The 11,863-nt window shown below is 44.4% G+C and overlaps 3 protein-coding genes across 3 annotated transcripts; 1 reads left to right on the top strand and 2 right to left on the bottom strand.

Moving 5' to 3' along the window:
• The first annotated feature begins 393 nt into the window (after positions 1 to 393).
• F5Y00DRAFT_249075 (ankyrin repeat-containing domain protein) lies at positions 394 to 1,676 on the top strand. The gene has a single exon (XM_048009541.1). The coding sequence runs from the start codon at positions 638 to 640 to the stop codon at positions 1,553 to 1,555; it is 918 nt and encodes a 305-aa protein (XP_047860249.1). The 5' UTR covers positions 394 to 637; the 3' UTR covers positions 1,556 to 1,676.
• A 356-nt stretch (positions 1,677 to 2,032) lies between these two features.
• Positions 2,033 to 5,492, bottom strand: F5Y00DRAFT_274127 (uncharacterized protein; the record flags this gene model as incomplete). The annotated part of the gene is made up of 2 exons (XM_048013297.1): positions 2,033 to 5,012; positions 5,077 to 5,492. The coding sequence occupies 2 exons, from the start codon at positions 5,490 to 5,492 to the stop codon at positions 2,105 to 2,107; spliced, it is 3,324 nt and encodes a 1,107-aa protein (XP_047860248.1). The 3' UTR covers positions 2,033 to 2,104.
• Positions 5,493 to 10,596: 5,104 nt separating this feature from the next.
• F5Y00DRAFT_256128 (uncharacterized protein) lies at positions 10,597 to 11,769 on the bottom strand (the record flags this gene model as incomplete). The annotated part of the gene is made up of 3 exons (XM_048010365.1): positions 10,597 to 11,078; positions 11,144 to 11,286; positions 11,354 to 11,769. 3 exons carry the CDS (start codon positions 11,767 to 11,769, stop codon positions 10,597 to 10,599), a joined length of 1,041 nt encoding a protein of 346 aa, XP_047860247.1.
• Positions 11,770 to 11,863: the final 94 nt, after the last annotated feature.

Raw genomic sequence — 11,863 nt, 5'->3', positions numbered from 1 at the left:
ATATTAACATTAATTATATTAAATTTAAAAATATAATAATTAACGGTTTAATTAAAATATTAAATAAAAATAAATTTAAAAAATTTTAAAATTAAATTAATTTAATAAATATTAAAAAGTTATTAAATAAAAAAGTAGTTAAAGTTTTAAATAAAAAGATTTAAAAAAAATAAAATATTTTAAACGGATAAAAAAATTTAATTAAAAAGAAATTGTTTCGAAATATTAAGTTTATAAAATTAAATTAAAAAGGTTATTTAAGGTTATTTTAATTAAACTTATTTAATAACTTTATTTAAAAAGGTATATTAAATTAATTAACTTTACGTAATTTAGGGATAGCTTAACCACTTATAATTTCTTGTATTTTCACTTATACATTAAAGTTTTATACCTTAAATACACATGCAACTTTGAGTCTTAATTAAGCTATTTTAGACAGTTAGAAGCGCTTACCTACTTTGTGACAGGTTGTAATCCCAACATTGTTGAAGCAAGGCTTCACACACCATTGATAGGAGCTATCAGGGAGGGTTTATCTTCAATCGTCAAGCTACTATTGGATCACGGAGCGTGTATTGAGCTAACAACCAATATTGGCAATAACGCTCTCCATTACGCGCTGCTGAGAGAGTCCATGGAGCTGCTAGAGCTTCTTTTGCGACGTGGAGGCGATTGCAATTATCAGGATGCTCGTTCTTGGACACTGCTACATTACGCTGTGGCGGCCAAAAATATAGAGGCAGCTCGCGTGCTTCTCAAATACAACGCCGATCCGAATATACCCAACACCGATGGGGTCACGCCGCTATTCCACTGCGTCGCAACTCAGGATATCCCATCCGTTATTACTAACCTCTTACTTGAGAACGGCGCGGATCCGAATGCCATAGCCAGAATAAAAAATGCAGCCCCAGTACGCCCACCCGGACCATCCACCGGTACCAACGACAGCAGCGCACATAAGCACCACGAGACCCCCATTATCTCCGTAGAGGCTCAGCCTGGCAAGGAATACTACAATCATAGCCCTATTTCCTGGGCCGTGATGAAAGGATATGAGGATTCACTAAAATTATTGCTTTCGGCATGCGATAATATCACCTGGGAGGATCCACAGAACAAAGGGGAGACTATTCTACATTATGCAATTCGACTCGGAAATCAGAAAATCGTGTGCTATCTATTGGTGGGCGGGCCTGTGGCATTACTTAACTCAGTAAATAGCATGGGAGAAACACCACTTCACACGGCAGCACAGCTCGGTGACGTCATGACAGCTAGCATGTTGGTGAATGCGGGATGTGAGATTGATCGTCGAGATTGCTCTGGTTCGACTCCATTAACCGAGGCGCTCTTTTTCGGGGCGCTTGGAGTAGCGGGGCTACTGTTGAGCTATGGAGCCGATCGGTCTATTGCAGACGAATTCATCTACGGCCAATTTAACGACACACCTTGTATAGTCCATGTGGGACCACGAAGCGCGTCTGATCCTCCAGAACTTATGAAGCTTCCTAGACTAAGTATCATGCTTGACTTGATACCTACCTCATAAGGGGCAACGAAGGACAACCCCGTGGGGCTGTACAATAGCTTAAATTACGTTATAACATTTACGCTATCATTTGCAACTATCATTTGCAACATTACCTACGTGCTTTGAATTTCTTGAATGCTTTAAATATTATGCCTGACTTTTCTTTTTCTCTAGGAGCTATCTCAGCAAGCTTAGACCACGGTATATTCGAGATTTCATGCGAATTGTGGTTTGAGAACGCCATTCGGTCGATGAGGGGTATATGGCACAAGTAAAAAGACGTGATGTACACTCCCCGATAGCTTTACAAATAATAATGTAAACATAAAGATGAAAGTTCTTTGAGATAGAGAATCATTTATTCTAACTCTGAGGACTTTGATAATTATATCACAGGGTTCCTTTCGTCAAGTGTTAAGGAGTATACGTCACATCTTTTGACTTATGCTCCATGTCCACACATTGCCCATCTTTGCCTCAGACCACAATTCGCATGAAATCTCGAATGTTATATTCTGCGATATTGAGATAAACTTACAGTATTACACCATGCCGTATTAGATAACTCTACCTCTCGAGGATATATTTTCCATCGCGGAAGATACTAGGACCAGCTTCTCGAGGTAGGGGAGGGAATTCGTTAAGGATCCTAAGTACCTTTCTCAGAACATCAACAAATGGATTAGGTGCTACTCCCCCCGATAAGCCCTTGTTGAAATTAATGCAGTAAAAGTTGTGGCCTGTCGTGAGCGGTCCGGTCATAACGCTGGGCCATGAAGTACCGGTAGTATCGGAATTGTCCCATTTGTATTTAGATAAACCCAGTATATCCGTGGCTAAATGATCCAAGGCCCCATGGCTAACATCCCAGGTGCCTTCATCAGTTAAGTAAATGGGATTATCGATATCGAAGGCTTTCGCTAGCAACCTTTTACTGGCCAAGGATGCCTGGAAATATACATTATTCAAATGAACAGGATTATAATGGCCGGTTGACTGTAGAGTGCGGGTTATGTTGTAGGTAAGCTCATCGTTGCGTATAAAGTTTCTAATTATGTCCAACGGCTGTGCCTGATAATTAAAAACGACGCGTGAATGATACATCCATGGCAAGGATGGGGTCATATAAATCGTGATTGAGAATTGTATATGATGCCTTAGATTTGGAACGAGTTCCCGGTGATTTGCGCCATGCTTTAAAAACTCGTTTACCAGTTCAACCCAGGTTGGTACTGTATCTTCGATGAAAACACTGTCATCGAATGCATGAGCTATGACTTGCAGAAGACGCGCCCATGCCGTCTCCCGTTGTATACTAGGCGTGGATACAAAGTCGTTGTTAATCAAGTTTACAATTTCCACTTCTGCCCTACCGTTAGGGTTAACTCCCCGATCTAATAATGCGAGTATAAGCTGGGCTCGACCTTGGAAGTCTTTGTAGAAATTGACGTCTTCGCTTATTGACGATAGTATATATGGGCGAAGGAGTGGGGATAGTCCATTCAAAGTATAGTGCATGAGCGTTGTACATTGTTTCATGGATAGCTTCGAAAGTTCAGGCAATAATCGAGGTGTAAGCCCACACATCGCATAGAGCTCGAGCGATGAGGTTATATTGTAAAAGTTCACCAATTTCTCAGTATCGCCGGAGGAGAGGGAAAGAGGAGAAGACCAGTGCAGTTCTTCAAGGATGCCACACTGTCGTGTAATCGAACGTAAGAGCTGTTCGCCCTGGTTTTCCAATTGCTCTAATAAAATGCTTAGTATCTCGCCCTTCTCTAGCTGGATACATCGAATAGCCAACAAGGCTTCTGCCAGGCTGCGCCCATTATCTATGAAATCCCGGAGGGTAGATAGTAAATGCACCGGACTGTGGAATACGCAGATTTTACGGATGTATGATCTCGCTCGAGCTACCATTGGATCCCAGAGGCCGTCAGATTCACTCGAGGTGAACTCGTGTGCTTCAGGCGATTGGCGGAAAAAGTCGTAGACAGTCCGATGTATGAAGGTAACCTCTATGCATTCGGCAACCGCTATATCGTCAATTTCATTGGGGATTTCTTTTTCATAAGGTAGTTTCGACGAAATATGCAGTAAACTTCCACATCTTTGCTGTACGTGCATTAAAGTACGGTTGCACTCCTTCAGGACGATTGCCACAGCATTATCTTCAAGGGGCCTGGCATATGTTCTGGTTCCTAGATCTGTAAGTGCCAAGGATAGTACCGAAACTCCCAGGAGGTTGCGCGGACGATTCAACTGTAGGAGTTTAAAGATCCGAGTCGCCTGTATCCTATATCTATCATCAATCCGAGACAAAATGAGGCGATACATCTCATTAAGTCTGGGTGGAAATTCGACTATTCGGGAATGCAATTCATCGAAGTCGTCCCCATTCCTTATACCATCAATAATAGACGTAGTCGCTAGGCTAGCCCATAGGAAAACACCTTCAGCATTAGAGGCTAACAACTGAGTTAAGACTTTTTGCTCGTATTTGTGTAGCATATTGACTTTACATGCCGATTCAATCTTCCCCGCTACGAAGCGTGTAATATCATCTTCCGTAAGCTCTTGGAGACGTATTTGAGGGTATGGTTTCAGCATGCGATGAAAGATTGCCCATGGGCGACTGCTGATGACACACTTGAAATTTTTCATAGATGTCATCCGGCACAGGAGCTGCAATACCTCAGTAGGATTTTCTACATTTTCGTCTAGGCCGTCGACGAATAAGCAAAGACCCGGCGAGTTCTCGACGTCCGCCAAAATTGCTTTGAAGACTTGCAGTAAACGCTGCTCTGTCCACTGGCGAACACCACCACATGGATCGGCGTCGAAGAGATTTACTAACTCGGGTATCTTTGATAGTACCTGGTAAAGGACCGTTTGTAGAAGGCCTCGCTGTGTCTGTTGGAGTGTCGTCCCTTGAGACCAGAAGAAGTACGTCGCAGTGATAGCTTTCTTAGAGCCCGACCACAAGTTAACTGCGTCATTGGTCCTTTTATTGCTGGCGACAAATTTCATGAAGGACGATTTACCCGATCCTGCTTTTCCCGAAACCCAAAACAGACCAGATCCAGACACAAGCCACTGTAATAAGTTTGGTGTTGCTTCGTCGTCGCCGTCTAGAAGTTCGTTTCTAGGCTCTAGTGCCCACTGATACGTTTTAGGGTATGTCTGTTCTATTTGCTCCTCGCGAGAAGATATCTCAGGGAAAAATAAGCTCTTAAGGACACGAACGAAACGCTCTTGGTCGTAGTTAGGGGATGGATGGGAAGCATCGACATTCGGTATTTGCACATGTGCTTGCGCTTCATTTATTCTGGTATAGATAGAATCAAGTTTCTGATCCAGGATCTGGTCAAATCTTGTTTTGTCTTCCTGCAGCCTAAGAATGAGATTCTGAATGTCGCTGCTCGTATTATCGAAATCGGGATTCGAACGAAGTAGAGTTAGATCGTATTTCCTCCTGAAAACTCAGATTAGTTAATTATCTTGATTTATAGCTAAGATAGCCCAGCATCAAGAATTACCTTAGGTCAAGGAGTATTTGTGTCTCTAGAGCTTTTTGGTAGGAAACAAGTTCCTTGTGTAGTTTCTCAATAGCTCGACTTTTGAGGAGTAACTTTGCCGTTAACATCAGTTTCTTCTTGCCGTCGCTATGGCTAGCAGATATATTTAATTTTTCTAACAATTTGTTCGCGGCATCTCTACACTTGCACGCAATAAAGAAAATGGCGTGATCACCCGCCGTGATTGGCTGTGTTTGAGCCGATATATCTTTTTGGAGTGTTTCTAGAGCTTCCTTCAAGCTAACCACGATCTGGTTTTGTACCTGATCGATTTGTCCACTTTCGTATACCTTTTTGCAAACCCCTGCGGCTTTCAGGCCCCAATCAACGACCTGAATAACGTTAACAGCGAAAGAAAAGGCTGCAATCGCCTCCATTCTTTCATATTTCTCGTATTGATAAGACAGAGAAAGGGGGAGACAGCTGTCGGAAGTTTTACTATAGAGGTATTTGCTCATGAGGGGTTTGTGGCAGATATTCTACTTATTACCTGATAGCGTGTTCTCGCTTAGCTGAACATGGCCAGAATTATGCCTTACCATCAGATCTGTTTATTCCACACCAACAGTCAACTGCAATGTAACATCAGGAAGTAAGCTAAATCAGCACCAACTACTGATCTTCATTTGACACATTAAGAGAATAAGTAGGTATGTAACGCTTTGGAGCGATCAGTCAGGCTAGTTATAGTTGTTATATAATGCCATAGTCCTCTTTCGAGAAGGGAATACCTATAAATTCCAGGGGCTTTACATAAGGTTCGTAATATTCAAACGGCTCAGTTTGATTTCATTATCATGCCAAATGCCAAATGCCACATGCTACGAAGCCGATGACACCGTTTAATCCCACGATACAGGTGACCCTGTTGCGACATCCAACTATCCAACTCTACATCGGGTTTCCCATTATAGTTGCACTGGTGAAGGAATTTCTACCTGTTGCCGAATGATACACGAAGAGCCTCTATCAAGAAAGCCAATATTGACCATATCGACTTACCTCGCCAACAGGACGTTGGGGAACAAGTGGGTTGGGGGTAGATTTAGGGGTATATCTACTAGGATTGGTATGTAAGAGGCGCGCAGCGCCCTCGAAAGAGAATAGACAGCCAGGCGTTCATAGTTCAATTAGACTATCATGATATTCAGTCTGCGTACGTACGACACCAATCAAGGGTTCTCTTCAACACAGGAAGTGCAATATACACCTCGTAAGCCCATGTTGCACACCTACACCTCTTAGGTCGATACCTCCTATTTTATCAATGCGGCCTCATTGCCCGTTCGCATCTTATTTGTTTCAAAGCTTCGAGCCTAACCAGCTGGATTTTGATTCTGTCGTAAAAACGGCGCCGTAATTGTTAACAAGCAAATACGCCTTATAGGTATTTGATAGATTCGTATAGAGTAACCCCGTCGATCCCCGGTGATTACAACCAGCTAGGCCCCTGTGTCTTTAAGTTACTGCACTTATGGTAAACATGTCAAGATAGTGTAGCAAAAAAAAAAAAGCTGACTTACCCCTATTCCTGTGTTCATCGCAGTAGTTAGCAGTATAGTGTTCAATAAGCATACACTATATAGCATTATATCAAATAGAAGACGAAGAGATTATGCGTAAGTTTATGATCTGCGAAAGACTTAGGATCCGCGATCGCGTAACCATGATTCGTTAGGTACCCATCAGGTCCCCCTCTCGAGTATAGTGTTTTTTAGCCTACTATTTAGCAAATGCGGCCATGAGTGGTTAGGTAGAATGACGACTCTCCGTCGGATATTGATACCCAGTCATATCAAGCAGACGTATTGAGATATCCAACATTAACTAGATCTTAGTCGATTAGCTTTTGGTCAAAAGAGGCACGTCGGAAAGAACATAGGACCTCGTTGGATGAACTCCCTGTCGATAAGCCATGATCATTGACCACAGTAGCCTTGTATTAGGTTAGAGATCACGGAACCTCCTACAAAGCTTCTCGGCTAATCGATCCTGGAGTCGTGCGGGCCTACGTCGCCCAGGGCCATAACCACTAATGCTATAACCATACAAGGACTTGCGCAGCCTTATTTAGGTACCTCCACTGACTCGCGTCGTCATCTGTCTCAATTCAAAACCCTTGTGCAATTCGAAGTCGGCATGACGTCGGAATGTGAAATGAGCCCGTCGCAAATCAGTCAGACTTCGTGCGGGGGAAGGGCCACAAACAAAAGCAAACTGATCAAATGGGAACACCCTGTATAGGACAATCTCGCCCAGCTAACGAGATGGTTTGACTTCGATCGGCATCACCATAACCTATAGGGAATTCGAAGTTTGACATGGTGCCCTGAGGTTAGCGTTTAGGCGAGTTGACTCAAGTGTCGTGAGGTTTTTGGCTCCTCGCGCGTCGTAGGAGCCCCTATTCAAGGTTACCGCCGAAAACTGAGACAATGTGATAGGTATTTAGCCCAACCGAGGTGTTCCGCAACACAGACTCAGTCGGCTAGCAGAATTGACTGCGCATCTTGTATTACCACCGTCTCGTCGCGGTAAGGTAAAATGAACAGAGCCATGGTAGCGTTAGGTGATTACCCTACGGCAATTACCCCAAGCTTCAAAAGCAATCAGAAGCCGAGATTGGTAGCCGCAGTATCAAGTCGACCCTACGATGTGCAACCTGCACTCGCAAACAAGCTGGGTCTATCGGCCTAGGTCAGTACTATAAAAACCAACAAGTTAGAACGAGACGACCCAGTCCCTAAGCCGCACACTCTATATCAAACGTTGGTTACCTCCTAGACTTGAGCTAGCAATTTTCTTTTCGAAAGTAGATAATCGCCCAAAGCTTCTCGTCTACCAGATACCAGCCAGCACTGACAATATGAGGGTGTTTCGGAACTTATGCCCTATCCTCTTCTCCATAACAAACGTTGAGTCTAGAATTAGCAACGGCCATCAAGATGGGACGATTCACTCGAACACGTACCCGGGATGCATATCCTATGAGACCGCTTTGAATAAGCTTTACACCTGTAATTACTTCGAGAGCTACTGGGGATTATCCCACGACGATTTTATCAAATGGGTAATGCCCACCCCTGATCTTAGATTGGCCTTGGCTGATGTACATAATCTCCAGAACCCTTCAGTCAAACCCGATTGTAGTGGCATTCAAGTTGGCCACTCATACTGTGTTAAGGTCAGCTATGAAAAATCAGCCTCTGCGTCTATCTCCATCTCGACCATTGCAACAGTAACTCCCCCGCCTTCGACTGAGGGCCTCATGATAAACCGTACCGCAATAGCGGTTTCGGCCCCTTCTAGCCCAACCCTCACGCACGCTGGTATTATGAAGGATTGCAACACCTATCATCGGGCAGTGGCTGGCGATACTTGCTCGAAAATTGTGTCTAGGTATAAGATATCGGACCTAGCTCAATTTACGAAGTGGAACCCAGCCGTGGGAGTCGACTGCTCCGGGCTAAGCGCAGATTACTACTATTGCGTCGGTAAGTTATCCTAAGATACTTATAATATTTTACCTACCTACCTACGGCTCGGCCCTTTGATGCTCAGAAATCTCACACGTGAGCGGTATAGGAATCAAAGATGTGCCCAGCACATCTACTACGCACCGTTTTATCACAACGGCGATTCCCCCAGGTTGTATAAGAGTACATCCTACGCCGACCCAACCTGGGTCCATATGCAAGTGCAAATCATGGCATCAAGTTGATTCAGAGGACACTTGCGCGAATATCGAGGCGCGGTATAAGATAACAGCGGAGCAGTTTAATAAATGGAACCCGCTGGTCGGACCTAAGTGTAAGACACTATGGGAGGGATATAACGTATGCGTCGGTGTGTAAGCGGGCCAAATTGTCGTATGGAGTAGGTAATTAGCAACAGGACTTTCTTTCATAACTGCGATGCTTAATATAATTCTACAATAACACATCCCTAATTGCTACTATTGCAAGGTCCTAGCAATATGTAATTGTCCCTTCGGGCAGCCTAGGTATATACTCCGCTAGGGAAAAGGCGCAGCATTATGCGGAGCAGGACGACGACCAGGAATTCCGGATCCTCGGCAGCTCCGTCTAAGAAAAAAAACGGTCTTCCGGACCTACTACAAAACGGGAGATAGACGCGCTTAAAGCGCAGATAGCGGCCGAAAATACCCAAGACCGAATCTAAAGAGGAAGGTGATTAAAGCCACTTGCCTGCCCGAGTCAACGAACGTACACTACCTCTGCTACACGTTCTAGACCCAGCAATAACCACGGAGCCGAGTTTCGAAGCCGAGAATTATATATATATCATGTAAGGGACATATGAGCGTCCTTTTTATTCACGTGCCTCGCATCACAACATGCCAATATTTGTAATGCGCATAGAAGTTAAAGAAGGTATGTTGTGTTGCTCTACACCTCCGTTCACTCATTTCCCCCTTGCCTCCGACATTGCCTGCCAGCCTGCCTACTTACCAAATTATGTAGGTTAGATACCTACCTGTTATCTAGCAATTTCTAATCCTCCATCTATCTTATGTAACTACCTAAATATATACCTAGCAGATCGTGATCATGAACATGAAATTTCGAAGCGAACCCCCATCGCGCATCGAGATAAACCCAGGCCGCAGCCAATGAACCGCATACGAACCGTTACATCCAACTCGCCCTACGCCATGTAGTATAACTGATCTATCATAAGCTGAAATATTAAGTCCAAAAACGGTTCTTAGTACGTTCCTATTACCTATCAGGATCTTAATACTTGAGCCAATCGGGCGCTCTGCCTGTTATTCGTTTTATTCCGGTCCAGAACGCTTGGTTCGAGGCCGTTTTCGTGCAACCCTGCATACATGTGTAAATTGGTAGGGAATCCTGCCATATTGTAGAGTTACTAATTAAGCCAGACGTAACTCTGCACATACAGGGTATATCGGCAACGTAGATACAATACATGTGTATATATATGGACCCTTTACCCACCCGTTGCCGCGGACTATTCCGCGATGGACCAAAGCGGAATACGCGTCGTCCTTTTCAAACCTCGTCTATATGTATTTACAAACTTTGTCTGGAGTTGGCTCCGGGTAGAGCTATTGGATGAGCCCCTTACATCAACATCTAGACCATATTATATGGACCATGTGCCATGCCCATGTGCATACATATACATGTATACGTACGAATAGCAATATAGCTAGCCCTATTAGCTTTGCTGCATCGTGTTGTGGGCATGTATCTAACGTACATGGGTAAGGAGTGGAACTCGTTTGCGCTGTTAGCTATGCAGTAGAGCATGCATGCATATGATGGTAATTCAACGTGCCTTTCTCCCCCCACCATTCAATTATTCCCCGTTTAAAATTCCCTGGGACGCTCAATGCAAGGCGCAAGCCGTCCAAACCATTTATTATCTCCACGGCCCCCTGCCGAGTACCTATGTGAGGGTTCCAGCCATAGTTGACCATTTACGGGTGGCGCCGCCTCACCTGTCCAATAGATTCAGCCAGTTCAACACCATCTGAGCCTTCAGTAGGTTTCCTCGCATATCCATATGCACACCGTCGTATAGGGTTGCTTGAATGCTCATGTTCCACGTCCCGAGGTGGTCAATTCCCCTTTTGGCTGCCTGAATTGCCATCTCGTGCTCAAACTTCACGAGGGCCTTATTGCCCTGACTGACAAGCCACTCATCCGGCTTCTGGTCTCCCGCCGCGTTTGGCGTGACTAGGAGAACCGGAATATTTCCTTTGGAGTTTGGGCCCCGCTGTCGCGTGCTAGTTTTTGTCTTGGATTCTATCGTGTCTAGAACCAGATCCAGCCAGTTCAAGGCTTGGTCTATCTCCAAATTATTCCAGAGTCCATGGCCAAGAATGAAGGCCTTCCGCTGCAAGGGGTTGGGATCGATAACCTTCTCTAACCGTCGGTGTTCTTCCTCGGGGATGGGATATCGCACAATTTGCTCAACTGCCGTCAAATATTAACATGATATACTACTGCACCGCCAAGCAAGACCTATCATCAAAACGTACTCCGTAAATCTGTGTCCCAGTCCGGCATCCATCTTGGGCACGTGAGACTTACAGGGTCGTGCTCTATGACATCTGCGGTGCTGAAAATTCCCTGGACTGAGCAATCGCGGACGTCGAATTGCCCGTTACAGAAGCACTTGCGTCTGGACGTCCCACATCAGCAAGGAGACTATTTAAACTTCGAAGAAGATACCCATGTTTCCGTCATACTTTTCTTCCTCGTCGAAGTTCCAATCAGTAACCCCGCCATATCCTATATCCTCTCGAATCACGATATTCAAGGCCCCAATAATGTGTCTTAGCATGGAGTCTCCCACGAGAATAACTTGAGAATATCGACCCAAGATATCGCACGCTTCCCACGAACTAAACCATTGCATATCGCAACCTCGAGGCGTGTATGGTGCATCCTTACCGGCCCGACCGCCAGATGACATAGCAGTCAACATCGAATTCTTGTCCGAGCAAACGGATCCGGTAGGTAAATGGATGTCCAAGGAGGAGATATTACATTCTCGTCCGTTATGCTTGTACTGACGTAAAGTATTTATGGGTTCCCTCACCCATAAATTCGATGTGGAGGTTTGAGACTTCCTATGGAAGTAGGAATAATATAAAACAGCCATAATAAAGATCAGGAAGCACCTATACAACGTTTTTCTAAGCTTTCGTGGACACAGTACATGATCGCTGTCATGAATTGTCCGGGGCAAAATGGTA

The sequence above is a fragment of the Daldinia vernicosa genome (assembly GCF_022497035.1).
Source record: "Daldinia vernicosa strain CBS 139.73 unplaced genomic scaffold F5Y00scaffold_78, whole genome shotgun sequence".
Taxonomy (NCBI): Eukaryota; Fungi; Ascomycota; class Sordariomycetes; order Xylariales; family Hypoxylaceae; genus Daldinia; species Daldinia vernicosa.
Note: the sequence above shows the minus strand (reverse complement) of the source record. Positions and strands in the feature narration are given on the sequence as shown.